Source organism: Phyllostomus discolor, chromosome 7 (genome assembly GCF_004126475.2).
Source record: "Phyllostomus discolor isolate MPI-MPIP mPhyDis1 chromosome 7, mPhyDis1.pri.v3, whole genome shotgun sequence".
NCBI lineage: Eukaryota > Metazoa > Chordata > Mammalia > Chiroptera > Phyllostomidae > Phyllostomus > Phyllostomus discolor.
In genome coordinates, this window is record NC_040909.2 from 46,223,864 (window position 1) to 46,250,514 (window position 26,651).

Genomic DNA, 26,651 nt, shown 5'->3' on the forward strand with positions numbered 1-26,651 from the left:
CCTAACAGGACAGTCTGGGCTTTGAGTGGCCTTAGCATGGTCCCCTCCATTTGATGGAAGAGACCTGGATTCTGCTTCACTTTGGAATCCTCACCAGCCCACAGATGTCTCCTTGCCCTGGTCTTCTCTCTGCCCAATGGGATATCTGCTCATCACAGTGAATCATACCTCGCTGGTATAGATTAGGGTACACTGTAGTCATCTTCCTCCCCAGGGGAAAGAAGTCCAGATTAGTCAGTCACCGGAGTGCCCTCACCAGCAGAGTCCTGCGTACAAGCTGCTGGCTGCTGCTCGTGGCCTGGCGTGAGGATGGGGACAGCCATCCTTTGAGGGGCCCCTCCCTGGAGACTGCAGTGTTTCCCATCCTCAGTGGAAAATGATTTTTTTTAAGACTGTGTTGAAGAACCAGGAGTTTCCTTAATGAAAATCCAACATGGAAAGTGAAAGGCCTCATTAGGACATAATCTCTAAGGGACAGGGGCCCAGCAGTGGTACCCAGTGGCAAAGGTGGCAGGGGCCTGCAGTGGGAAGTGGGCACAGGGCCACAGCAGCTATGGCCTCCTCATCTGTGCCAGGGGTGTAGGTGAGTCCGGAAGAGGAGCCAGGGCGGGGGCCCAACAATCCCCGAGCCCTTATCAGGTATTATATCCGAACCTAGCCCCACCCATTCATTCTCTCCCCGTGCCAGGGCCAAGTCTCAGAAAACCCTGGGGATCTGATCTCAGTGTGTGCTGAACTTTCTCCTTGCAGGAGCCCCTGCAGACCAGGACTTGGGTAAGGCTGGGGTGGATCCTTAACTCAGATGGAAATTGGAGTATTTCCTAGTTCTAAAAAGGAGATTTGGCTGGCTGAAAAAGCTGCAATTTGCTGGGCTAGCAGAAGCATGCAAGCGAGTTTTCCAGGGTCCACCCAGCTCTCACTACATCTGGGGCCTCTGCCATCTGGAGAGGACAGCCTGGCAGGGGGCAGGCCAGGCTCCTAATGGCTGCTGCCCACCCGCTCCTCCAACTGGGAGATTCTAAGTCCGGACCTGAGCTGGGCTTAGCCGAGTGAAAGGGAAGCACAGAAGCCATTTGAGAGAGAGAAAAGGGCTGTTTCCCTCCGTTACTCTGCCTTCTCCATGCTCCCCACCCTTTCTCAGAAACTAGTCTGTGGACTGCAGGACAGTCACAGGTGTGGGGTGAACCCTGGCCCTCCACAGAGGGCCATGCCAGACACAGGGGGAGCAGGCAGTGAGCTGCGGAGGCAGGTCAGGGGTGGGGGTGGAGGGTACCATCCAGGCCCAAGGCTCAGCGGCCTGGCAGCCTGGCAGCCTGGCCCTGAGTGGCAGGTCCTATTGTGGTGTAGGCCGTGGGAAGCCAAGACGTGACTGTTCATGTGGGAGGCCAGGCCCTCCAGAGTTCACAGGCTTCGAAGGCAGAGGCCAATAATCTCGCATGCTAAGGGGAAGAATCTCAGCAGCAGTTTCCCAAAGTACACTCTTCAAAACAGTAGAAACGTGACATGGTAGCTGCCCATGGGGAAAAAGGAGAGGGGACCAAATGTTTTGGAGAACTGTGTAGCACACAGTAGGCAGGCAAATTAAAAAGAGATCATTGTGGGCTTCTTGGGGATGTCACAAGGCAGGCAAGCAGGCAGTATACAGCCCTGTGCGGCTAAAGAGGCAGAAATCCCTGGATTTGTTTGATCATTTTTGCAGGATAATTGTTCCACGGGACACCATTTTGAAAAACACTTGACTAATGCCTCTAACAAAGACCTTTCCAGCTCTAAATGTGTTTGGGAAATCATAAAACAGGGATCCAAAGACCAGGGGAAGTATGAGACTTAGAGGAAAAAGCTGGCAGAGGAAGATACAGTGAAATCCCTGAGGCAGGAAATAAGGCTGAAGATGGGAGGAGGGAGGAGGGGGGGCCAGGGAGAAGCATATCCCCAAGGGGCCTTCAAGGCAGGGCACAGTGACGGTGGGAGCATAGGTGTTGTGTGCCCCAGGGAGAGCCAAGTGAGGGGCGAAGGGGGCTGTGGCAGTCACATTCGCACACCCCTCCCAGCCCAGCACTGTGCCAAGTGAGCGTGCCCATGACTCGTGCATCGGTGGTGATAGTGGCTTGGGGTGGGGTGACCGAGTTACAGGTCTAGTCCGGTCTGAGTGTTTGTGCAGAGACTAGGGGACAAATCTAGGGGCCCCAGGCTGCAAGATGGGACTGATGACTGACCTATTAAGCCCCCCTAGTCTATCACATGGATTGAGGGGCCCATCCAAGCAAGAGGCTAGTCTCTCTGCTGAGGCAGGGCAATGTCCGGCCCACCTTTTCTCACCTCCCTCCACCACCAGTGCAGGCCGCTCTTTGGGCAGCAGCATAATGTCACAAAGGAGTGGGAGCCTTCTGCAGCACACCCAGTGGGCCAGACTATGGGGGCCTCCCCTCCTTCCCAGAAACCGCAGCCCCCACAGCACAGCCTGGCCCCCCAGACAAGAGCGCGGTGACCTTAATAAACACTGGTATGTGGTTTGGGATGAAGACGGGCACCAGGCCAAGGGCTGCTGTCACAAATGTCAAGTGTTATTGTGAAAAAGAAGCAGAGCTGCCTACGTGCCCAGCTGCCCTTTGCCAGCAAGTTTTTTTCTGGCTCAAGATCTTCCTGAAGTTCCCAGAAGGTCAGTCTCAGAAGCCCAAGGCACAGGATCTTCCTAATTTAATAAGCGACCTCAGCGTCATAGACAATGCCCTCTGACTCTTTCCTTCCCTTGATGCCCACCCTCCCTTCTGGAAAATACCACCCAGGGAGGCCTTCTCCCTTGTGGAACGGATTGGGAAGGCTCTTCATTTCCAGTTCACACAGACGGTATCAGTCAATTTAGTACAGAAATATGCAGATACAATACATAAATTATGTGATGTAAATATTAACTTCATTCCCTTCCTTGTAGGTTCTGTGTGGTAGACCACTGTGCTACCCTCACTGGAGCTCAGGGGTGGTCATGACAAAGTAACAATAGTAATTAGAGGAAGTATGTTCTGAAGACAGAGAATCCACAAAGCCCATCTCAGTATACAAATACAAAAATAGAATTCACACATAGAGGCATCTCCAGGAGTTATACACATAGTACCATGGGGGTTGGGAGTTGGTAGAATCTGTCCATAATTTTCCAAGTGCAGGTATTAGCTGTTCAGGATTTTGAGCTCCTCCCTCCGTCTTCCAGAGTAGCTTCCCCAAAGACCCCACCTGGAGCCAGCCATGCCTGAGTCCATACTACAGACCCCTGAGGGCCTGGCTGCTTCTTCCTGCCTTCCCTGGGCAGAGGGGCAGAGCTGGCTGCAGCTTTGACACCATTCCTGGGACTCTGTGCACTCCTCTGCCCCTCCTCTGTGGCCTCTATCACCCCCTCCCTTCTTCTCCAGCACCCCTGCCCACAGTCCTCCTCTCCTCTTTTACCCACTCATAGCCCAGCCATAGCAACCCAGGCCACAGCTTCCCAAAATGTTGTCAGGTTCATCTCAGCTCTTCTGGCTCATGGACTGAGCGAAGGGTGGAAGGAGGGCCCATTTCAGATTCCAGCTGGGGGTAAGGGGGCTGGCCCGGGTGGAATCCAAGGCAGTACAGTCTGGGTTTGAGTTCAGTGGGACAGGAAGCCCTGTCTTTCCTTCTATCGACTTTTCCCTCCTATTCATCTTGGTTTTTCAGTGGAGGGACTCTGGAACCTGAAGCTCCTGTCTCCCTCCTGTCAGTTTTGTGCATTACTAACATGTTCACAGGGAGGCTGAGAACAACTTTTCATTTAGTCCTCCCCCCTCCTTGCTGTGCTCCCCAGCTCAGAAAGGCATTACCACTGATGGCAATACACCTGCCTACACTCACAGACAGAGTACCTCTGTCCTGGCCACCTGAGCCACAGCCCCAACAATCAGCACAACCTAGAGTTCTTAGCAGCTTTTTCCTCTTAAAAGGAAAAAAAAAAAAAAAAAAAAAAAAGAAGGCTTCATATATGAACCATCCACAACCAACCCTTATTTAGCAGAAACCAACGAGTGCAGGATGGAAAACATCTGGCCTTCCCGGGGGCTCCTGAGCTAATTGATGCCATCTTGAGTCTTTAAGCATGCCTGCTTCTGGGTCCCGTAACCCAGCCTAGGGTCTCCCACCCTCTCCCCATCTTGAATGCCTCTCAATCCTCTGTGTCCCTGGGCGTAGCCCTACCCCACCCCTCCTGGGTCCTGCCCACCAGCTGCAGCTTGCTCTCAGGGCTGCCACATTCCCACCCTCCCAAGCTGTGGGCGTGCTCACATTGCCCTGGGAAAGACAGCCCACTCCTCCCCAGCTCCCCTCTCCCCATCTCTAGTCCACAGAGATGGAGCTGACATTCTCCTAGAACCCATCCTTACCCTGCTCATCAGCATGGAGACCCCAATGGTGGGGAGGGGAGATACTATCAGGAGGGGTAGGCATCCCAGGAAACGTGGCCTGACAGCTCAGGGGCCTGGGGAAGGGGAGTCAGGCTGTGAGGCCCCTCTGGTTTATGACGTAGGGCCCGAGACCCAGCTCACCCCCAGGTTGCAGGGAACTCTAGCAGTCTATGCTTCTGTGATTCCAAGATGAAGAACAGGCAGTGGACAGTGGCAGGTGACCACCAAGATATCAGGGCACAAAGGGGGGGGGGGTAAGGGATCTACCTTCTCAGAACTTCCTCTTTCCCTCCCCAGCTCAACCAATGAAGGTCTTTTCCACTGGTACTGGCTAGCTCAGAGGCAACTCCACCCTCCTCTGGCTGTCTAAGGGCCCGTGCCACTGCCTCCTTGGAGGCAACCTCAAGCCCACTCTAAGGGTCACTCAGAATGGCCATTGTTCTACAGCTGGGGAAGAACTTCCCAGTCCTCTTGCCTCTGGGCACAACCAGAAATGTGCTCTGGGAACCACCTCTGAGAACACACAGCAGGCCCACTGATATCACCAGTGGCCAGAGGGTGCTGGCTCCATCTGGAACTAAGAGCAGAAAGGTGCAGGGAACAGGCATGGGGTCCCTGCATCAGGCCCCCAGCCTTTTCTGTAGTGGCCTGGTAGGGGTTTAGAGGCAGAGACTCCCATCTCTAAGAGGCGATCAAGCCTGCTGGCCCCCTCTGCCTTAGTTGGGTGGGTGGGAGATACTAGGAGCTGATACTGGGGCCACTGGCCCCAACCCAACCACCCCCTCCTTCGCCTTCTATGTGGCCTCCACCTCCCGGGGTGTCCGATTTCGCTCGGCCTGCACCTGGCTCTTCACCTTCTTGCCCAGCTCCAGCCCTGCCCAGCTCTTGCCCTTGGCCTGTTTGCCCCTGCTCCGAGAGGCGCACCACATGCGCTCACAGTACTCATCCACCCGGGGCAAGTTGGCAAAGCCAATAAGCTGCAGGATGTCCTTATACCAGGCCTTGGGTGGGGTGGAGGCCAGGCTTCCCCGGGCAGGGGGCTCCCCTGGCCTCTGCTCCCTATGGAGCAGGCTCTTGAGCTGTGCAGCCACAATCACCTCCAGGGCCAGGCGGGCCACGGTCTGGGAGAAGCCGTGCTCCAGCGTAGTGCAGGTGTAGGTGCCCTCATCCAGGCGGCTGAGCTTGCGGAACAGCAGCCCCTGCTCCGTTTGCTGGATTCGCTCATCTGTCTTCACCTGCCGGGTACCAGGAGGGCATGAGGGGCAGCTGGAGCAAGGCACACACCAACTTCTCTGCACCCTCCTTTTCCAAATGTGCATCTCAGGGCCCAGTACTTGGGCACTTCCCATGCCCATTCTCCCCCTCCCGGGAAGGGACCAGCAGCCTGGTAGGCTTAGCCTCCTTGAGACTAAGCTAATTGCAGGCAGGGCTTCACTTTCCCATCACCCAAGACATGGCCTGCAAAGGGGACTTTTCAAAAGTTTTACTGGTTTCTCCCCTAGCCACAGCTCTGGGACACCTGTCTTGGCTTTGGGGAGCCCCGGCACACATCCCACTGAACAGAGCGGGTAAGAGGGTATTTACGGGCTTTTACTCAGGGGGATCTGTAACCCCAGCCCCAGGACTAGAATTCCCCTCACTCTACATGGTCTGCATTGTTCACTTCCCCCACAGCAAGGGGCCCGCAGCCCCAGCTGGGGGTGGGCTGAGTGCCCATCACAGTGTGGGAGGTAAGAGTGCTGTTCTGACTCTGGCCCAGTCGCTGTCTGGGCTTTAGTCTACATGTCTGCATGCTGAAGCTGGCCTGCTAGGGCAGTGAGTGCAGTGTAATTTCATCTCATTGCTTCCCCTGCCCCTGGCCCCAGGGGGAGTCTCTCAGTGCCTAGCCCAACAGCTGGCCCAAGGCTGGCCTCCCCCAGTTCCCAAGCAGGAAGGAGAGCCCCTCCTGTAATCAACCCACTCCCTCCCTCCCCAGCCTGTGGGAGCTCTTGAGAATGGTTTCTCACCCTGCCCCACCCACACCCATCCTCAGGCCCCAGACAGAAGCTATCCCTGGGGCTGACAGACCTTTCCAGATAGGGTAGGAAGGCCTGGGCAAACAGTGGGACTCCAGGGAGGAAGTGCGATGCCGGACACTGAGGGGTTGGGAGGTGATGGCCCCTGGCCAGCAGCACAAGCCTGAGGCAGAGGAGTACTGAGAATCCCTGAGGAAAAGGTCCCTGCAAAGGTGGGCCATGTGTGTAGGCACAGGGGCTCCCTGAGGGCGCAGACCCCCTTCCTTCTCCTCCGTGTCTACCACCCACCTCCCAGAGCTCCGCTCAGGCCCTGGGGAGTTGGTGGGCTCCCTGTCACTGGAGGAGTTCCAAGCACATCTGGTCAGGACATGCCCAGATAGCAGGAGTGGGGCACCTCCTTCTAGGCACTCAAGGGGCCTAATGCACAGTTTTCTTCCATTGAACTTGTCAGGTTCCCCTCAGAGACCCTTTCTGGGACTCAGGACTTAGGGTTTAGGGAAGGATATGACCTTAGGGCCAGTACAAACTAGAGGCAGGGTCCTCACTCACCTGGTCGGGCCCCTGGTCCCCTGGCCTCTGCAAGAACCAACGCACAGTCGCCTGGGGAGACTTGGGCAGACACTCCAGGAAGGTGCTGTTGTGCTCCGTGCCATAGACTGTGGCGGTCGCCCGGAGTCCTGCGGCCTCCTCTGCAGGGGGGCAGAGGTGGGCTCAGCTCAGGAGCTGTGTGTGGGACCCCTGACTCCCACAGTCCAGGAGCCCCCGGCAGTGTTTAGCAACCTCAGTGTCCATCAGTCCCTAAGCAAGTCACTCTGTCCAAAGACCATACACCTATACACTGACAGAAGCCACACAGATAGGGAAACTGAGGACAAGTTCACAACAGGACAAGTCTGAGGCCTCACCTCGAAAGGGTTGAGCCCAGGCCATGGGGTAACTGGGAACCTTGCAGCCGGTGCCCAGTGGCTGCCACTCACCTTCCTGGCTCTGGCCCAGGCACTGCAGGGCAGGGTTGCCATGACGGATGTCCTGCCGGCGAAACCGTCGCTTGCTGGTGCCAGGCCGGTAGCGGGTACAGGAAGCGCCATCCCAGGCACAGTATGGGTCCCGGGCCAGGCAGCACTCTGCGCAGGCACTGCCGTAGGTCTCGCACTGGTGCAGCTGCAGCCGGGCCACGCCCAGCCTCGAGCCCACGTACAGCATTTGCTGGAGAGGGACCCAGGTAGAGCCCACAGTGAGCCTGGGCTTCTCCAGAAGCAGCCAGGCACTCAGCCTCCTTGGGTTTTCTGAGATCCCTGACACTTTTAAGCAGTCTTCCAGAACCTCTTGGGTGCACTCACAGAACAAAATGTTAACCGCCCACAGGCTGTACACCAGATCCTGTGCTAGGACATGTAGGGGATGGGGCAGGCCTGGGACTTTTCTCTGAGGGGCTTGGGTTCACCCCAGGCTCACCCTGCTTCTGACTGTTGCCTTGCACCCCAATGGCCTTTATCCTGACTTGCCCCTGACCTTAGAGGTGCACTCTGCTTTAAGCAATCCCAATACCAAAGTCAGGATTTACCCAAAGATAAACTGAGACAGATAAACTTGGTGAGATGGTATTTGCCCCTTTCAAAAGGACACAGCAGACCTCTAAGAAGTGACTCCCTTGTTTGATTTCAAACGTGGATTTTATTCTGCAGCACTTTGTTGCCTCCCCTAAGGAACAGGCCTGTCATGGATCTCCCCACATCTGAACATAACCTCAGTTACTCAGGCCCTCCCACTGCCCACCAGTTTCATGCATGGGAACCTCAGCTCCCAGCTGCACTCTCAGCCCTCTTTGCAGGGTCTAGTCAGGCAGCCCAGCACCTGCTTCAGGGGCTTTCCAGCAGACACAGGCAGTGCTCAGGAGGCTTCGAGCCAGGGGAGGGAGGGAGGGGGCACGAGGAGGGTGCGGCTGCTCTTACCCTTTTCACGGAGATCTCCATCTCAGTGATGGCTGTTGGCACCTGGGGAAGGAGCAGGGTATCAGGAGAGGGGTGTTGGAAAGGTCTCCACTGCACCCCCTGCTTTTAGCCTCCTTTAACCTCCCAGTGGGGGCCACCTAGCTCCCAGCCTGGGTCAGTGCAACTATGGCTGGACAGTCTTTCCCAGAGGTCAGATTACAAGAAAGGTCCCCATACCATGGCTGGCCTCCAAGCAGGAAGCCTGGCTAGAAGCACAAATCTCCGGTGTCCCCCACACAGCCCTGTTCCCCAGCAATGAAGCAGCTGTCACGAATCGCCCATCCCAGGTTGGGAGGCGTGACAGTCCCCCAGACACACCACCTGTCTCACTCTATAGAGGGGCCCTCAGAACCCCTTGGGCACTTGGGCTCTCAGCCACCCCCTCAGAGGGAGTTGTGTCTCAGGGCCTTGTCCAGGGGGTGCTCGCCTTGGCCACCCCCTCTGGGTCCCCCCAACTTTCAGCTCACAGACTTCCCTGAAGGCCCCTCAGTCATTTAGAGGCATCAGCAAGCCCTCTGCAGCGGGGAGTGTGGTCACTTTCATCCCCCACTGGCTGCAAGTTCGGGAAAGACAGGCCCCTCCTGTCTTTGCTCTTGTGCTTTGCTCCTGCCTCCCTATAGCCAGGGCTAGACCCAGGGGTGAGGCTTGAGGGGACCCCTCCCATCAGCCCCCTTCCTCGCTCACCTTAAACACCTGGAGCTCCTCCAGAACTACCTCCTCAGGCTCAGCCGAGCCCGCAGACTGAAGGGCCATGACCTTGAGCACTGAACCTGAGTCTGAGGCAGGGAAGAAGGGGTCAGTAGAAGAGGAAAGGGCAGCCTGGGGGCGAGCACACCTCCCCATTCCAGCCACCTTACTCAGCCCACCCACCGGTCCCCAGGAAGATGACGTCATAGGTCCCATCCTCTGCCTCCACACGGTCCACCACGATCTGGCGCAGCTGCTGGGCCAGGTGGGTTTTGACGAGGACAGGGCGGCCCTGCCGAGGCCGCACGGACTGAAACATGAGTGGGTGGGCTCGGGCAAACTGCAGCACCTCATCTGGGTAGTCCTTGGTGCTGCCGAAGGGCCGTCCGGGCTGCGCAGTCATCTTGCTGGGGCACTGTGGCAGCGGCAGAGGAAGCACCTGGAACCCTGGGGTCGCACATTCCCACCCCAGCCTGTTTCCACACCCCACCATCTGGGCATGCCAGCCTCAGAGGGACTGCTCTCACTGTGCGAGAGGCTCCTCAGTGTGGTCAGGGCTCGGTGCAGTGCCTCACCGCACCCTGACCCCCAGCTCAGAGCTGCTGTGGAGCTGCATGCAGCAGACACAATGATGTCCCAGCTCACAGCCCTCCTGGCATCTGCTCCGCCGTCCTCCCTGGCCGAGTCACATACTCACCACACCAGGGCGGGGGAAGGGCACCTTGCCCCCATAGGGCCCCCACTGGTGCTGGGGACCATCTTGGTGGGCAAAGGGCCCCTTGAAGACCTCCCAGATGTCTGCCATGTGATACAAGCAAACTGCAAAGCCCTGGAACACAGCACTGCAGAGGGCAGAGAGGACAGTCAGGCCCAGTGGCCAGCACAGGTGGGATGGGGGCGGGCTGGCTCTTTGGGCAGGGCAGAGGGCGACAGTGCCCGCTGTCAGCAGAAACAGAAAACAAAGACACTCAGGCAATGGTAAAGAGAGGGAGATAGAAAACATAGCCACAGAGTCACGGAGTCAGGACAGAGATAGGGACCCAGGGCCAGGCTGGGGTTTGAGGGCAGAGGCTCAATAGAGAGACCCGGGGTCCAGAGGCCTGGCCTGGGTCAGGGAGAGGGGAGGCCGGTGTGCCCACCTGACAGTGCTGAAAAGCGCATACACCTCGAGATTCTTCCCTGCCTTAGGCCACAGCAGGAACACGTCCTCTGGGAGACAGAAGGCCACTGCCAATGTCCCCCACTCACTGGTCCAAAGCCCTCCTGACTCCCGCTCCCACACCTGCCCTTGACCCTGCCCTTACCCAGCTGGTCAAAGTGGGTCTCAACACCACCGGGACCAGGCACCGAGCAAACCAGCCTGGCCTTGAGAAAAGTGCTCCATTTGTTCACCAGCACCCTCTGGCCGCCAGCATCATTCTGGGGGTTGAGGGACCAGGGTCAGCCTTGGGTCCCAGAGGACAGGCAGGCCCCTCCTCCAGCACCCCCACCCTCACCCATTGGTGGAGAGGCACGGACATTGGCTCTGCACCCTCACCTCCGCTTCCCTGCTGCTGAGGGTGGGGACAGGTTGCGGGAGAGGAGCACAACAAGGACGGAAGCCCCTCACTGCCCCTTCCCAGCTCTCACCACGCAGACACGGCCCACTCGGCTGATAGTGATGTGGCCTGGGCCACCATCTGGTGAAGGGACAGTCTCCGAGAAGAAGAAGTACACCTTGTCATCATTCTGGTCGGTGTTGTCAGCGATCCGGGCGGCCATCACAAACCGGGGATCTGGGTGGGGGGAAGCGATAGGATGAAGCTGGTGGAGGAGCCTTCCAGAGGGGACAGGTGGCTGAACACAACGGGATGGGGAAGAGGTACAGGGTCCCCCACTGGAGGCTGGAGTCCCAGGGGGTGGCGAGGGAATGGGCTGCCCCTCCTGCCTCCAGCCATTGCAGGCAGGCCCCAGCCAGCCTCACCCTCAGCAGGCCCCTGGACTCACCGTGCAGGAGGTTCTGGTCAGAGTCAGAACGCAAAGCCGGCCGGGGACCCCCACTCCGGAAGATCATGGCCTCACGCCCCAGGAAGTCGGCAGTGAGGCCGGTGTACAGCTCCCCACCTGGGAAGCAGAGTTAGGGGAGGAGGGCCCAGCCACCATCCTTCCCCCATGGCATCAGCCAGCTCCCACCCTCCCTGTGCCCACCCACACCGGGGCATCACCCACCTACATAGGTGCTGGCAAAAGGACGGCTGGGCTCATGAGGGCACCGCCCCCGCCCACTTTCAACACGGCTGGGCTCCAGGTGGAGCACGTGCTGGGGGAGAGGGAGGGACGGTGTCACTTGGGAAAGTAGTGCCAGCGCCCCCCAACAGGCAGTGGCCCTTGCGTGCAGCTGGAGAGTGGGGTGGGTAAAGGCACTCTTGACTCAGGGCCAGGCCAGTGGGGTCAGCTCTCTGGCACAAAGGCGCCTTTCAGGCCCCTGAAACCTCTGCCCTGACCAGGCTCAATGGGGAGTGTTCAGGCAGCCTGGAGGAAATGTCACTGCTTCCCAGTCCATTCTGAGGCCTGCCCCAGTCTCACCTCCCCACGGTGCCCAACCACGATGAGGGTGCAAGTGGGATGGAAGGCCCCAGTGCCACAGGCCAGCAGGTGGGTTCGGTTGTGAGGCTGCAGCACCCGCACGAAGTTGGCACACTCCATCTGGCGGGGAGAGGGGTGGGGGTGAGGGGCTGCTCACCATCTCCTCGGGTTCCGAGGCTCAGCCCTGCCTGGCTGGTCAGCTCTGGGGGTCTAGGGTGACATTCCTCATGGACCTTCAAGAGCCCTCCGTGTCTGCTTCAAATGAGCCCAGTACAGGCAGCTGGAGGAATGGCCAGCCACAGGTTGTCCTGGGGTGCTGGGCAGGGTTGGGGACCGTCACTCCTGAGAGCACTCACCAAAGGATCTCTTCCCTTTCGAACACACTCCTCCCTCTGTCCTGGCTGCGGCGGCCACAGGACCTGAAACACAGCCTGGCTGACCCCTGACCTCATAGCCTCAGTTTTTCCATCCAGCCCCCCACCCAGAGTTGCCCAGCTCTCAGACAGACCAACCCTCTCTCCATTTATCCCAGCTCACCTCCCTGGGGTCTGTCCATGCTCGGTCCAGCTGCAGAGAGTAGATGGCATCCCGACCCCCCAGAAAGAGGCGGTCTCGGTACTCATCCAGGTACATAGTCCGAAGGTCCAGGGAGCCCCGGGGACCCAGAAAGATGGAAGAGCGGTTGGCAGACAGGAGGTCTACGAGGGAGCGAGGGAGGGGGTTAGGGCCCCCCAGCCAAGGTGTAGAAGTGGGGGGTCCCAGCTGTGCATTCACCCCACACACACATCTGGAAAGTGTTTCCATCCACAGGGCTGCTGGAGGGCTTCTGGGAAATGGCTCCTGGGGGTGGGTGGGATAGGGATTGTGAACCCCCACCCAGAATGGCCCACCCAGGGGCCAACTCTTATCCCCCAATTCCTTAGCCCTCAGTCTTTCAGTTCACATCTCCTTCCAGTGGCCCATCTGTGTTCTACGCAACCTCCAGGGAAGATGGCTCCCCTGGCAGAATTTACGGCAGCAAGCTGGGGAAGGGTGGCTGAGTCTGAGCAGTGTGTAGGTGGGCAGGCAGGGGAAAGGGTTCCCTGCAGAGGGAACACCTGGAAAAGGCCTGGGTATGAGGGAGGCTAGGTATGTCCAGGCCAAGCTCCTGGCTCTGGTCCAAGAATGTGGCTAAAGGGAATTTTCTCCCCCGTAGACCCTCCCCACCCAAGCCCTAGGGATGGATGGCGGCTGTCTGGGGGTGCTGGTTGTAGGAGTCAGGATCCTGAAATAAATCCTTGGTCAGGCTAGGGAGTTGGGGCGTGCTGGGTAGGTAAGGGGGCAGACAGCCATAAGGGTGGGAAGGGGCCTTGGCCGCCCTTGGGAAGGCCAAGTATCCTGTGCCTGCCCAAGGGGTCATCCTCGGCTCAGCACCCACTCCATCCCAAAATTCATCAACAGCCTCTTCCAGGAAGTCCTCCATGACTGATAGTGCTTTAGAAGGGATTTGCCCTATTTAGGCTTTTTCTTATGGCCTGAGTTCCCTCCAAAACCAGAGCTCCAGGGGCAGGACTACATTCTCCCCTGCGCCAGATCCCATTTTCAGACTCTCCAGAGTGGAGCCCTGTCTCCCCCTTCAACTCTCCAGACCCTGGGTCTCCCCCTTACACTAGAGTTCCCAGGGAAAGGTGATCACCCCTCTGGCCTCCCTAAGAAGAATCTGTGGAAAGCCTGTCTCAGGGACTTTTCCTGTGTCCTGTCTCTACAGATTTAGAGCAGGCCTGTGCCCGCTGCAGCACAACACATCAGGTTAGATCTACGGAGGAACTCCTGGGCTGGGATGGAGAGGGAGGAGTAAGGCTAGCATTGGGAAGTGGGCTGCAAAGAGGCAGGTGTGTGGGAGGAGAAGGCTGTGGGACAGGCTGCGGGGCCCCATTGCAGAGTGAGGAGGTGGGGGGGCGTGGTCCTGCTCCCCAACTCTGCCCTGGGCAAGGAGCCCTCCCTGAGTGCAGGCCGCTCCTTCAGACCTGCCCCGTCTGCCCATCCCCATCTCTTTGCCCATCTCTGCTGAGGAGGCTCAGAATCTCCATTGGTCTCTCTCCTTTTCTCAACAGTCCGTCAGGTCTTCCTCTGTGTGTCTCTGTCTCTGCCACCTCCACCCTGGCCATGCCTCCAGGAGCTGTCCCTTGCCTCCTCCCCAGTGCGTGCCTCTGGCAGCAGCCAGAGGAACACCATCCCCTGAGAATGACAGGGAAATCCCTCCCATGGGCTGTGCAGGGAATGACTGCATCCCTCCAGCTGGCAAAACAGACTGCCCAGGTGGTGGGGGCCCCCACAGCTGAGGGTGCTTCCAGAACCCGGATTCCCGCGGACAAGCAAAGGAACAGGGCACATCGTCCCTACCTCGGTAGGAGAGCCGCAAGCGGGGCACGCTGGGGCCGGGACTGGATCTGCTCCCTTGAAGCAGGAGGACCCCGAAAAGGCAGCAGATGGCCCAGGCCGAGGGGCTCATGCTGGGGGACCGAGGGCACCACGCTGCCTGTGGAGCTACCCTCTGGTCCCACCGCTGGTTGAAGTTTGCTCTCTTGCCGCCAGTCCTGCCACTTATAAGGCAATGGCCCCGCCCCGTCCAGGGCCAGGAAGACGGAGGAGGAGGGAAGGGTGAGAGCCTGATTTGCACCTGCAGTAACTCTCTTTATCCTGACCGGCCTGGTTGACGCCTCTGATTGGCTGGTGCCCAGGTTCCTGGGTTCCCCACTGGGGAGACTCCCAGCTGCGGTGTGGGTAGTTTACACAGAAATATCCACAAACCCAAGTCTCCAGGCTCTAGCAAAATGTCAAGGGGAAGATAACCTGGAAGAGAGGTCAGGAATCGGAGATCAGAGGTTACAGGGCTGGGTGAGGGTCTGGTTGGGCTCTCCTTTGCTCTCTGCCCCTCCAGTGCTGTGACAGAGACACCCCCCCACCCCCCACCCCTACACACAAACTGACTCTAAGCCCCGGTCTCTGATACCAGCAAGGTCCAGCCCTTTGAGGCCTTGGGTTGGCTCCCCAGCTTCCCTACAGGGTGTGCAGGGTGGCTCCCCAGCTTCCGCGTGTGTGTGTGTGTGTGTGTGTGTGTGTGTGTGTGTGGTATAGGGAGGGGGCAGAGGTGACACGGGAGGAGCTGGCCATTCCAGCTGAGGGAGCTCCATGTTTTGGTTGGAGGCTTGAGGTTTGCCACACTTCACAGATCTGAGATGGGCAAGAGATAAATGTCTGGTCTCCGGGCCCCACCCTAGCTCACTGGGCAGGGTACCCTCCCATTGTTCTGCCTCTCTCAGCCATTCAGTCCCTTCCTGAGACCCAGGGCTCAGGGTGTTACTCAAGGAGTGGTAAGTTCTTCCCAGAATCTCCCCCTGACCCATAGGCCCTATACGTACGATCCCTCCACAGTGAGGGTGAAGCTAGGGTGCTAACATCCCCAGCCCCCATGCTGAGCTCAGATCCAGGGGGCAAGAAAACCACAGAGAGGGACATGAAGGAGACGAGACTAAAGGGCTGAATTGAGGCAAGTGAGGGGACTATTGCATGCCCCCTGTCCTATAGTAGTTCTTGTCTGTGTCCCCCAACAGCTGACACTCCACCCCACCCCAGGCCCCTACACTCAGAATCTGAGGCCCTGGGAGCAAAGAAGTTTTAAACCTTGAGCCAGAGTTGGAACTCTCAGAATTCTAGAAACTCCTGCAAAGTAAGCCTCCCTGATGAACCAGCCCAAGCCTTCAGATTGTGGTCTCAGATTGGTAGTTCAGAGACGGAAGGAACTAGCCCCAGGCAACACAGCAGGCGGAAAACAGGCCCCATCAACCCTGCCTTTTCCTGTGATTCTTGTTTGCTTTGGGGCCCTTGGGGTTGGTACTTGGACCCCACTTCTCCTCCCCATTTCATCCCTGGAAGGTAAAGAGATCGGCCCCTTGAGTAAGCATGAGAGGAACCCAGGAACTTGAACCTTGTCTCCCTGCCCCCACCTCCCCCTGGTATACACAGGGCTCCTCCCAGGGGGCGCTCTGACCTGGAATTGCACAAGGCGTTACTCAGGGAGGTCAGTGACAAACCTCAGACCACCTGTCTCTTACTCCACTGAATAACTTTGGCCAAAGCCCTTCCTCCCTCTCTGGATCTCCGTCTCCTTCCAGGGCCAGGGACCAGTCACCTTGGGTGTAACAGACTGTATAAATTGGTGCTTGCTCAGGGACTGCCATGATGGTGATTATATCCTGGTCCCTCAGAGGGGTGACACCCCTCTGCTTCCAACTCCCTGGAAAGATGTTTCAGGAGATAGCCCAGGACGGGGGCCAATATCTGCCTGGAGATTGAGCCGGACAGCCCCTCAACCAGCATGTAGCCACAGGCTCTAGGCAGAGGCCCAACTCTCAGCCTGCCAGCTCACCATGGGGGTCTCAGCTCAGCCAGACGTGGTCCAGCTGAGGCTGCAGGGGAGGCCTGGATCTACTAGAGCAGGATGTGGGAGCAGCCCCCTCCACACAGCCTGAGCCAGGGGCTGGGAGCCCAAATTCTAAGGTTAATTTGTTATGCGGCCTCAGGCAGTTCCTCTCCTTCTTTGGGCCTCAGTTTTCCAGTCTGGGAAGAAAGTAAAGGATCTTCTGTAAAGGTCCTGTTCACAGGCTGCAGATGGAAAATAGACCCAAAGGTGCCCCTGAGAATCCGTGGACCCAGCTACATGCATTTTGTGCCATCTAATGGACAAAGTGGGAACTGCGGAAGGTCCCAAAGTCGCTGGCTCTGTCAGGCCCTTTGCAGGTCAGCAGGACCACCCTGGAGAAATCACAGTTTCTTGGGGCAGCAGGCAATAACCAGGCAATCATAATATGAAAAGGCAGATGCAGTGAGAGAGGTTCCAGTCAGAGACATTTCAGGAGATGATGGAGGAAATCTAGGGAGGCTTCATGAAGGAAGCACTATCCACACAAAGGATGACAGAGCCCAGAACGAATGGAGAAAAGTGAAGGAAGCAAAACGATCGGAACTGGTTGATAGCTCAGTGCCATGTGCTGATGGGAGCTTGTGTGATGTGTGTTCATGCATCAGATACTACCAGGCAGATATGTGCAGTATCACAGCCCAGCCTCTCCCATGGAGGGGGGGGGGGCAGGTTGTGGGGGAGGATGCTCAGAAGGAAGGGATGCCCCAGGCCCTCCCCCACAACCTCATTCTGGAACAGAGATATTGGGACAATCCCATAGGGCTCCCTCCCTGTGGACTTCTTCCTTAAGGCACTAGCCAGCCTACTCCCCAGCCCGCCCAGGCACCCTCTTTGTAGCTGGCCCAGTTATCCTCCTGTTCCATTCATGGAGAGCTCTCCTCCTCCCCCTATTCTATCAGCATCTCACATACCTTGGTTGCTCCCTGGCTTCTCAGGTCCTTGCCCTTCTCTTCTCCCCACCTCAGCCACCCATCCTGCAAGTCACCACCAATAAGGATGTGACCTTTTACATCTCCATTCAGAACATCCCTTCATCTGGACTTGACTCCTACACCCAGTATCCCCACTGACACAATTCTTCCCTCAGTGCGTTGAGCCCCTTTTCTCTTTGCCCAGCTCAGGTCAAGACCCAGTGCAACACCAGACCCTTAAAACACTCCCAGAAGCCTGTTCCGCTCACCCTCCGCAGCTCTGCCCTGCATCTTGGATCACCCCTTTTCAATTTCACTGGACTATTCCTATCAGCATACAGGCCATTCCCTGATTCCCTTCCTTAAATGAGCTTCCCTGGACTCACATCTCCCCTCAGCTCCCATCCATTTCTCTGTTTCCTGAGCATTTGCAAAACTTCACCAGTATTGTCCACACTCTCCTTCTCCCCTTTACCTTGCTCAGTCCTTTGGTCCTTTCCTGCCAGGTTTCCATCCCACTGCTCCAGTGAAACCCTTATGTCCAGGTGGCCAAGGCTTCGGGGGCCTCCAAGTTCCCTAAGGCCAGGACCATCCTCTTTCATGCCTCTTTCCTTCCCACTGGCTCTTGAGGCTCCTCACTCACCAGGGTCTCTCCCACTTTATCAACCACGCCTCTTCCCTGAGACTGCCCGTGTGGGATGCCCAGCACGCAGTCCTGGGCCACCTCTCTCTACACACCCTCTCCCTGGAGTGTCATCCAGGACCAGGGCTGGGAAGCATTTCTTGCTCTGAGGACACCTGAGTTTATAGCTCTCCCTCTGCTCTCTTCTTGTCTCCAGCACTGCTTTGACATCCCCACATCCTGTTCCAGAGGCATCTCAACTTCCACAAGGACCAAGGACTCTCCATTTCCCCCATGATAATCCTGCCAGAAATGCACAACCTAATCTAGTCCTGAAGAAATCCCAGGCAAGCCCAAATCATGTGAGATTCTACAAAATAACTGGCCTTTACACTTCCAGTGACAGTGGAAGTGTAAGGTGAGAAAGATGCCTCACGAAAGATGAGGCAAGACTGAGAAACTGACACAGACTGGAGGGAAGTAAGTGGATAGGATGACAAGACACAGTGTGTGATCCTGGAGCAGACCCTGGTCCAGACAGAGGTCTTAGTAGGGCAACTAACATATGTGAGTGAGGTTGGCAGATGAGTTAGTAGTGGCCTGGGTTTGCTCATTGTCCTGTGGCTGCTTAAGATGTTAACATTTGGGGAACCTGGGTGAAATGCAAATGGGAGTTCTTTGTACTATTTTTGCAAGTTTGGAATTTCAAAATGAAAAATGAAAAAAATGTAGGCCCTGGCCAGCAGCTCAGTTGGTTAGAGTGATGTCCCAATACGCCCCTGTCTTACAGGTTTAGTCCCCTGTCAGAGCACAGATACAAAAAACAACAGATGAATGCATAAATAAGTGGAACAACAAAGCTATGTTTCTCTCTCTCTCCCCCCTTCTCCTTCTCTCTCTCTAAAGAATAAAATCAATAAATTTTAAAAAATTAAATAAAAGTTAATTTTTTTAAAATCTAAAGGAAAAAAGGAACCTCCACTTTCCAATACCCCACCACCAGAAAACTGTGCCTCCCCCAGGCTTCTGTATGCAGCTTCGTCCTTGATATGAAAGATCATCCTTGACTCCCTACTTTCTTACACCTCACATTCAATCCTTCCAGTTCCAAATATTCCCTGAATCCATGCACCGCCCTGCACCCTGCTTGCCCCACCCTTCTTGCCCCACTGTGCTGAGAGCCACCAGGCCTTCTCACTCTAAAGCTGTTGAGGCTGCCTTTCTGCTCCTGAAATGCTCCAGTCTCTTTCCTTATGCCCTCCCACAGCTGGTTCTCTGTGGTTCTTTAGGCCTCAGCACAGTGCCACCTCCTCCAGGAAGCCTTCCCAGACCGCTCTATCCCATGGCCACCACACCTCTACAATTCTTATTCCAGCACTGTGCTGGTTTCCTCACTGTACTCACCTTCCTGTTTGTCTTTTCTGAGGTGACTATAAATTCCACAAAATTAAAAACTGGGTCTCTCTCCGAAGGGTCCCAGCATCCAACCAGTGCCATGCACATAGTAGGGGTGACTAAACCATGAAATGGCACACTGGTCAGTGGTATTGCCCATTGTAGCCCTGCTTCCTCTCCTGAGATATCATCATTCCTGGGTACACATGTAGGTCCTTGAGTTCTCCAGCTCCCAAGGGCAGGCCTGAGGGGATCCACCTCTTCTGCCCCCAGGTCTCTCTGTGGTCTTCTGCTAGCTCTGGCCTCCACTGGAGGCATCTCCAGAATTCCAAAACCATCTCTGGAATGCTGGGCCTGTCTGGGGAATGCCAAAGCTGGGGCACAGGTGGGGAGGCTGTGGAGTGGCTGGGTGGAGCAAGGACAGCTGCCAACATTCTGGCTGGAGCCTGGACATGATAGCAGCTGTCCCTCCTGAGAGCACAACAGCTCACACCTCCACTTCCTTGCAGCACCCCCTCCTCCCCCAGACCAGCATCACTCTTCTGGCTGCAGCTCCAGGCTGGATAGCCCCACTAAGTTGAGAGCCACCAGGCTTTGAGCCTCCATTCCTATCAGGGAGAGAAAGTGGGTCGCTGGAGCCTCTGAGGTTCAGGAGAACTGGAAATTACTCTTGCCTGGACCTGGTCCATCAGACAGAGCCCTCACTGGGAGCCACGTGGCTCTGCTTTCCCCCAGACTCACTGGATGACTGTTACAGTTCCCTGTGCCTCTCTGGGCTACAGGGTCCTCACTTGTCACATGGGTGAGGGAAGGTAGAGTAGATGATATACCCCTTGATCCCTGGGAGTCAATGTTACCAAAGGGAAATCCAGGTGAGTGGCAAACGGACTAGAGCTGCAGGCCCACTGGGCCCCACAGTGCTCTGCTTCTCCCCAACCAGAGCTGATATGGAGCTGGGGCTGCTGTGCCAAGGAGCATCCAGGGCCTAGTTGGGTGCTACAGTTATTCCTCCTTCCAAGTACAGGACCCTCTGGCTGCCCACTGGCTGACCAAAGCCATGGCCCCCAGGAGCTTATGAAATGTAGATTCCTGAGTCACCACAAATGCTGGATGCTGAATTGCTGGAGATAGGGCCTGGGCATCAGCTGTTATAGAAAGGAAGCAGTCAGCCCTGGCCAGTGTGGCTCAGTGGATTGAGTGCCGGCCTGTGAACCAAAGGGTGTCTGGTTTAATTCCCAGTCAGGGCACATGCCTGGGTTGCAGGCCAGGTCCCCAGTAGGGAACACTCAGGAGGCAACCACACATTGATGTTTCTCTTCCTCTCTTTCTCCCTTCCTTTCTCTCTATAAAAATGAAATACAAATTAAAAAAAAAGAAAGAAAGAAAGAAAGGAAGCAGTCGGGTACGCAATGTGGTAGTCTCTGATCTAACCTAACTCTTCCTGCGGAAGGCGGATTGCAGGGCTGGTCAGAGCAAGGGCTCTGGGACAGGGAAGGAAGTGGTCCTCAGGTAAGGAGTAAACACTGGCTGGTGAAATGTCCACAGCTCCCCACACCCCGTCCCCCTGGAAGGAAATCAAGACACCAGGCCTCCAGGGAGCAGAGCTTTATTTGCATTCCCTAGGACAGGGCTGAAGAGGGAGTCAGAGAGGACCCTTGGTCAAGGACATGCCCAGGATCCCATCCTGGAGTCCCAGGCCCCCTGCCCTACCCCAGGGCCCAGCTGGAGTTGGAAGGTAACACATGCAGCTCTGGGGGAAGGTCAAAGGTCGGCATCTACTCCACCCCCTTCATGAACTCCAGGAATTCTGTGGAGAGAAGGGCAAGCGTGGATCAGAACTGGGTTAAAACCTAAAGGGCATGGGCAGCAGGAGATCCAGTGCACCATCCCTCACCATCATAGTCGATGCGGCCATCGTTGTTCTTGTCACCGTCCTTCATGAGCTCCTCAATGTCGTCCTCTGTGATGGTCTCACCCGTAGCCTCAAGCATCACCTTCAGCTCCTCCAGGTCAATGTAGCCATCAGCATTTCTGCAGAGTGTGAGGGCAAGAGAAGTCTCAGAGCCTATGGTGAGGGCCAAGGGGAAGAAGGGCCAGCCCCACCCATGACCCAGGGGGGAGGGCAGAGCCACTGGGAGATGAGGCATCCCACTCCCCCCTTGTACAGAACAGGGAACTGAGGCCTGGAGACCAGAAGACTGTCCCTTTCCCCAGCTCTGTTAGATTTGGGGTCAGAAGTCAAGGGCCACCCACTCACTTGTCAAACATGCGAAAGAGGTCAGACAGCTCCTCCTCAGATTTCCCTTTACTGTCATCCTTCATGCACCGAACCATCATAACCAGGAACTCATCAAAGTCCACTGTGCCACTGCCTGGGGGTTAGAAGGCATAGCCATTCAAGAGGGATGGTCAGAAAGGCTGGCACCCCCCTTGACCCTAGGCCTCGGTATTCTCACTGCAACTACACACCAATTCCCTGAGGCAAGGTGGTTGTTTTACCCACCTTCATGTATGAGACCATCAAGGCTCAGAGAGACTCAACAGCAACTTCAAGAGCACAGAGTGAAAATTGGCAGAGTCAGGATTCAGGTCCCCAGTGACATGGGGTGCTATGGGCCTGGGGCCTGGCAGGGTAGAGGGGCTTACCATCCTCGTCCACCTCATCGATCATCTCCTGCAGCTCTTCAGGTGTGGGGTTCTGGCCCAGCATCCTCATCACCTTGCCCAGTTCCTTGGTGCTGATGCAGCCATCCTCAGCGCCCAGCACAAAGATGTCAAAGGCTGCTTTGAACTCTGTGTCCGATAGGGGTGGGGGAGCAGAGTGGCCAGGATTCAGCAGCCAGGACCCCAGAAGGCTAGAACCCTGGAGCCACCTACCAACCTGCCCACTTCCCTCTGAGACCTCTATGGTCACAGCAAGGGAGACCTCAGGCTCTGGTCTCCAACCTAGGGTCCTCATGCTCCCCCAGCCCTGCCCTGTGTGTTGGGACACTCACCATTTTTCTGCTCTTCTGTCAGCTGCTCTACCTAGAGAGGAAACGGGGTCTCAGGACTCAGGTTCCAGCCGCTGTTGAGGAAACCAACCCATTCCACAGGTAGGATGACTGAACCCAGGAAAAGGCAGGCCATTTCCAGGTCATAGAGCAGAGGCCTCGGTCCTCCCTCCCTGCCCTTAAAGCCCTTCGGTGACCCAGCTGGCCTCACTGAGACTGGGCTCAGGGCCAGGGTGACAGGTGGGCACCCAGGACTAAGGTGACCCTGAGTAACAATAGTTGGTAACCACTCAATGCCCTACCGGCCGCCCTGTTGAAACCCAAGCTGAGTAGTCCGAGGGACAGCTGTCCCTCAGGTTGGGACAATAAAACCAGTGTGGGGGTAGGTAAAGCCACTCTCTGTAACCTGACCAGGGTGGACACTGGGCTATTTTTAACGGGGGACAAAGTTAAACCTGGTGATTGTTCTGGGGACTCTGGCATGCAGGGGGTGGGGCAGCGTTATCTGCCCCCCTGGCCTGCTAGTGCCTCAGGAGCCAAAATTAGTCCCAAGGCCTGACAGGCCTTGTATGGACACGGGCAGAGGGCTGCTCCCCCCAGCTCTATGGATGCCTGCAGGATAGGCACCCCCAGAGCCAGCACTGGGACCACACTCCCGGGGCTGAGAGAGGGGTTCCTTTGGGGACAGCTGTCTGTGCCAGATGTCCTTGTATGTGGGTCATGGGGAGGTCAGCAAACTAATCCTCCCTGAGATGGAATATCACATGAAGCCCCTCAGTGACCCCAGAAGGCTACAGGAACTTGAGGTGACCACTCTCCAGCCCTAACCCCCAGCTAAGCCACTGAGCCCTGAGCCCCCCATGCCAGATGGGAGTTTCAGCCTCTGTTCCTTCTTCCTGGCACCCCCCCATACCCAGTCTTTCCCTGCCTGCCTCCAACTTCAAAGCCCCTTCCCCAGCTCAGGATTTGGCTCTGCAGCCTCCTCCTCACAACCCCTTATCACCCCCTACACATCCTCAGACAGCCCAGGGGCTGGAGAGGGCTGGGGTGATTGTGAGTGTGTGAGAAGCAGAATTCAAGGAGCAGAAATGGGTGTGGGGACAAGGAGACAGTGACAGACTCAGAGACAGCTTAGAACTAAAAGATGGAAAGACGCCAAGAAAGGCAAAGGTCCAGAGACCAAAGACACAAATACAGAGAGATATGGCTGAGAGACAGTGACACAGACTACAGACACTTGGAGACAGAGGCAGACATGATGTTGAAAGGTACAACTTCCTCCTCTACTCACTCTGACAGCTTCTCTCCAATCTATACTCTGGAATGCCAGACCCACCACCCACCATCCCCTTGAGGGCCTCTCCTGGGTCCCCACCACTTCCCTGGGGTGACCTTGTCCCACCTCCCATCCTGAACTGACACCCCAGTGGGCCCACCAATCCCAGTCCCTCACCGCAGCCTTGTAGATGTCATCCATGCTGTCGGCTCAGAGGGCAGGCTGCTGAAGTTGTTTGCCAGGAGGCCCTGGGCTTAAATAGCCCTGCCCAGCTGCATTCCGGGCCCAGCCCACCCCTGCGTGTAGCATCCTCCACCCCCTCCCCCAGCACTGGTGATCTCAGCTGGCCTGAGTTCCTGTGTCCTCTGTCCAGGGCAGGAAGATGTAGAGCTGTAAGGACCAGGTCTCTTTCCCTTTGTTACCCCATGTTTCTCAGGGGACTCTCTGGAAAGTTTTCTTCAATGAATGAAAACATGAACCTAGGAGGACAGGAACTACAAAGTTGTGGGGTCCAGGCCAGGCTCCTACACACAGCTGCTTAACCTCCCATCCAATCAGGGAGGTGGGTGATACCCCCATTTTTCAGATAAGGAAACTGAGGATTCTGGAGAGGTGGCAACTTGCCCAAAATCTGGCTGACTTGGCAGCCCCTGCCTCAACTTAACTTATTTGCAGTAGCAGGCAACTGTATGCAAGGAGAGGGTTGGGAGTATAGTGCACTGCTAAGAGAAGTCTCTAATGCTAAGTTCGGAGTACAGTGCTGTGGAACTGGTGAAGTTACTGACCTCCCTTAGGACAAAGTGGTCTGGTTCCTTCAGCCAGGGGTACCACAGAAGCCACACCCCAGACTTCTCATCTCACCCAAGCGGTACTAGCTCTGGGCTTAGGCCAGCTGCATTCAGTCATCCAGCAAACACATCTACAGATGCCCCATCTATGCCAGATTCTCCCCTTCCCATCCAGCTGAGTTACCACCACTTTCCTCTAGGTCTAGGTCTTCCCTTGGGTTAGGGCTGTCTCTGTGCCTGTGCTTCCCATTACAACACTATAGTCCCTGGGTTCAGGGACAGTCTGTCACCCCCCACATTTCAAGCTCTAGTAGGACACCATCTGAGAGCCTTGTGCCCAATGACCAGCACACATGCCTTCCTTCCATCTTCACCCTGCTGCCCCATACTGACTTTTCTCTAGAGAACCATAATAGCTCCCTGTCTTGCAAGCCAGGACACTTCTTGAATTAACCCACTCAATTCTCCAGCAGCCCACATGACAGAGGATATTGAGTCTCGGACAGGTTAACAACTGGCCAGAGTTGCCCTGGGCTCTAAGCATTTCTGGTATCTTCTTCAACCTTCTCGACCTACAGAGAGAGAATGAGCCCAGGATCCAGCTGAGGGGACATTATTTTCTCTCTTTTTCAGAGGAGAAAACTTAGGCCGGACGAAGCGGTAACTTGCTGCAAGTAGCCAGGGAGGTGACAGGCCTTCTGTCCTCCCTCCCAGGTACCAAATGGTGTGGCCCAAAGCTACCCGCCAAGGGCCTCAGTTTCTCCCTAGCTGCAAAGAGTGTGGCGGGCTACGAAAACCAGGTACAGATTACGCAAGCAGAAAAGCCCGCGCGGTCTGCGCACGCGCACCAAGAGTAGTTGCTGTCAATAAACGCGCGAGGGGCGGGGCAAAGACGCAAGGAAGTGGTGGGGCCAAGATGGCGGTGTGGCGCGCGATGGAGGTGGGGCCGGGAGACCGTGGGGACCTGGGGGCGGTGGGACGCTGACCCCGCCCCCTGCTGCTACTAGTCTGCGCCGGGTGGCCGGGGAGGCCGGAACATGGCGACTGTGGCCCGCAGCTTCGGGCCCGAGCGGGAGGCCGAGCCGGCAAAGGAGGCGCGCGTCGTGGGCTCTGAGCTCGTGGACACATATACGGTGTGCTGAGGGCGCGGACGCCCGAACCAGGGGTGGTGGCTGGAACCCAGAATCCGAGTCGTGGGGGTTGGGGAGGAGATTTGGGCTCCACGACCAGGGAGGTCTGGGTAAGGGACCAGCAATTTCGCTTGGATAGGAGTGTCTGGGACAGGGATGTCGGTTGCGTAGGTCCGGGAAGATACCAAGGGAGAGGTTTTGGGAAGGGGTCCTTGATCAGGAAAGGAGGCTAGGGTTGGGTGGTATCTAGGGATAAAGGGAGTCTGGGGAGGAGGGAGGTTTAGATGTGGAGGCGCCTCTAGATTCTTTAGGCCTGGAGGAGCGCCAGCCAGGGAGGATAAGACAGGGGGTCCAGGAGGAGGGGATTAGGGAAGGGGTGTCTGATGAATGGAATTCGAAGAACCCTGCAGTCCATATAGGAGAGGAAGCAGGGTTTCGATCTGGGGAGCTCGGGGTCGCAGTTGATATTTGCTCCAGAAATGAGGGCGAATTTGGGGTCCTGAGGTCCTGGGGATCAGGCAGAGACAGGAAAGGAGGAGGGATGGATCTCATATACGGGGGATTTGCGGGGGGGGGGGGGGGGTCGTCCCTCAGGGCTGAAAATGCAAGACCCAGGAATCTGAAGGGTCTGCATGGCTTTGGGAGCACGTTGGGGCAGCAGGCCCCACCCCCCCCAAAACGCACACTTCAAGACTGTGGGAGAGATGGTGGACAGGAATGGTTTGGGGGGGCAGGGGGGGATGGTGTTGTTCCCGACTGTGATGGAGTTGGACGCCAGGCCTAGGGCCTGATAGGCTGCCTGAGGTGGGGGCTTACTGAGCACCTCCCAGCAACCTGTCCTTTGTTCCCAGAGGGTGGAAGCCTTTGGACCTGCCTTTGCCCCATCACCTTAGCTCTCATTCTAACCCTCCTCAAGAGGGTCATTCTTTCTTTCTTAGGTAAAAGAAGGGGGGGGGGGGGGAGCCGCCAGGCTGTGAAGAGGGCCTGAAGGCAGATCCTGGAGCAACAGGCCAGCCCTGGAGAAATGGCTGCTTCTGTGTTGGAGGCATCAGCTCAGTTGATTATTTTCTCCTCTCCCTTCCCTGCTTGCTGCAGAAAGGAGTGGGGCACTAGGACCAGGGGTCCTCCACTAGGTGAGGGTTGAGTTCTCTAAACCAATGGCTGGCTGGCCATCAACCACAAGCTGCATTGAGCTGGATGGTCAGCCCAAAAGAGCTCTCTTTATTCCACAGTGCTGAGCCCCTCTGAATGGGTAAGAGGAGGTGGGTGATCCCAGGCCTACCCTACCATTTTGTTTCTGGGTGTGCTGAGTTGAATATTATTAATACACATACCTTTTAATTGAATACTTGCTGCATGTCAGGCCCTGCACAAACCACTTTGCATGCATTATTTTATTTCATTCTT

The 26,651-nt window shown here is 56.6% G+C and overlaps 3 protein-coding genes across 8 annotated transcripts in view; 1 reads left to right on the top strand and 2 right to left on the bottom strand.

Annotated features, from left to right (window-relative positions):
* Window positions 1-2,890: 2,890 nt before the first annotated feature.
* Window positions 2,891-14,237, bottom strand: SEMA3G (semaphorin 3G). The gene is made up of 16 exons (XM_028518984.2): window positions 14,050-14,237; window positions 12,205-12,365; window positions 12,024-12,086; window positions 11,668-11,787; window positions 11,311-11,401; window positions 11,089-11,205; window positions 10,732-10,877; window positions 10,407-10,521; window positions 10,242-10,311; window positions 9,800-9,944; window positions 9,286-9,517; window positions 9,100-9,191; window positions 8,377-8,418; window positions 7,402-7,630; window positions 6,974-7,113; window positions 2,891-5,644 (listed from the first exon to the last, which is right to left on the bottom strand). The coding sequence occupies exons 1-16, from the start codon at window positions 14,156-14,158 to the stop codon at window positions 5,204-5,206; spliced, it is 2,313 nt and encodes a 770-aa protein (XP_028374785.1). The 5' UTR covers window positions 14,159-14,237; the 3' UTR covers window positions 2,891-5,203.
* A 6,409-nt stretch (window positions 14,238-20,646) lies between these two features.
* On the bottom strand, window positions 20,647-23,602 carry TNNC1 (troponin C1, slow skeletal and cardiac type). Its single transcript, XM_028518774.2, has 6 exons — window positions 23,504-23,602; window positions 22,054-22,084; window positions 21,704-21,850; window positions 21,315-21,429; window positions 20,952-21,088; window positions 20,647-20,864 (listed from the first exon to the last, which is right to left on the bottom strand). Exons 1-6 carry the CDS (start codon window positions 23,525-23,527, stop codon window positions 20,833-20,835), a joined length of 486 nt encoding a protein of 161 aa, XP_028374575.1. The 5' UTR covers window positions 23,528-23,602; the 3' UTR covers window positions 20,647-20,832.
* Window positions 23,603-25,005: 1,403 nt separating this feature from the next.
* The window catches only part of NISCH (nischarin), a 33,936-nt gene continuing 32,290 nt past the window's right edge, over window positions 25,006-26,651 (top strand). For 4 of the 6 annotated variants that reach the window (XM_036030872.1, XM_036030873.1, XM_036030874.1 and 1 more), the window contains exon 1: window positions 25,009-25,247. In XM_036030872.1, coding sequence (XP_035886765.1) covers window positions 25,152-25,247 — 96 coding nt within the window. In that variant the 5' untranslated portion in view covers window positions 25,009-25,151. Of the gene's footprint in view, window positions 25,248-26,651 lie in introns of all 6 variants that reach the window. The other 2 variants (XM_028518773.2, XM_036030876.1) reach the window with 2 other exon arrangements.

Excerpts from the sequence above, each read along its gene's own strand:
- SEMA3G (XM_028518984.2), bottom strand. The coding sequence starts at position 14,158 with ATGAGCCCCTCGGCCTGGGCCATCTGCTGCCTTTTCGGGGTCCTCCTG. Across the intron at positions 10,312-10,406 it reads GACCCACTTTGACCAGCTGG|AGGACGTGTTCCTGCTGTGG; the intron begins GTAAGGGCAGGG and ends TCTGTCTCCCAG. Across the intron at positions 9,192-9,285 it reads CGTCATCTTCCTGGGGACCG|ACTCAGGTTCAGTGCTCAAG; the intron begins GTGGGTGGGCTG and ends TCCCTGCCTCAG.
- TNNC1 (XM_028518774.2), bottom strand. The coding sequence starts at position 23,527 with ATGGATGACATCTACAAGGCTGCG. Across the intron at positions 21,851-22,053 it reads GACAGAAGAGCAGAAAAATG|AGTTCAAAGCAGCCTTTGAC; the intron begins GTGAGTGTCCCA and ends TATCGGACACAG. Across the intron at positions 20,865-20,951 it reads TGGCCGCATCGACTATGATG|AATTCCTGGAGTTCATGAAG; the intron begins GTGAGGGATGGT and ends TTCTCTCCACAG.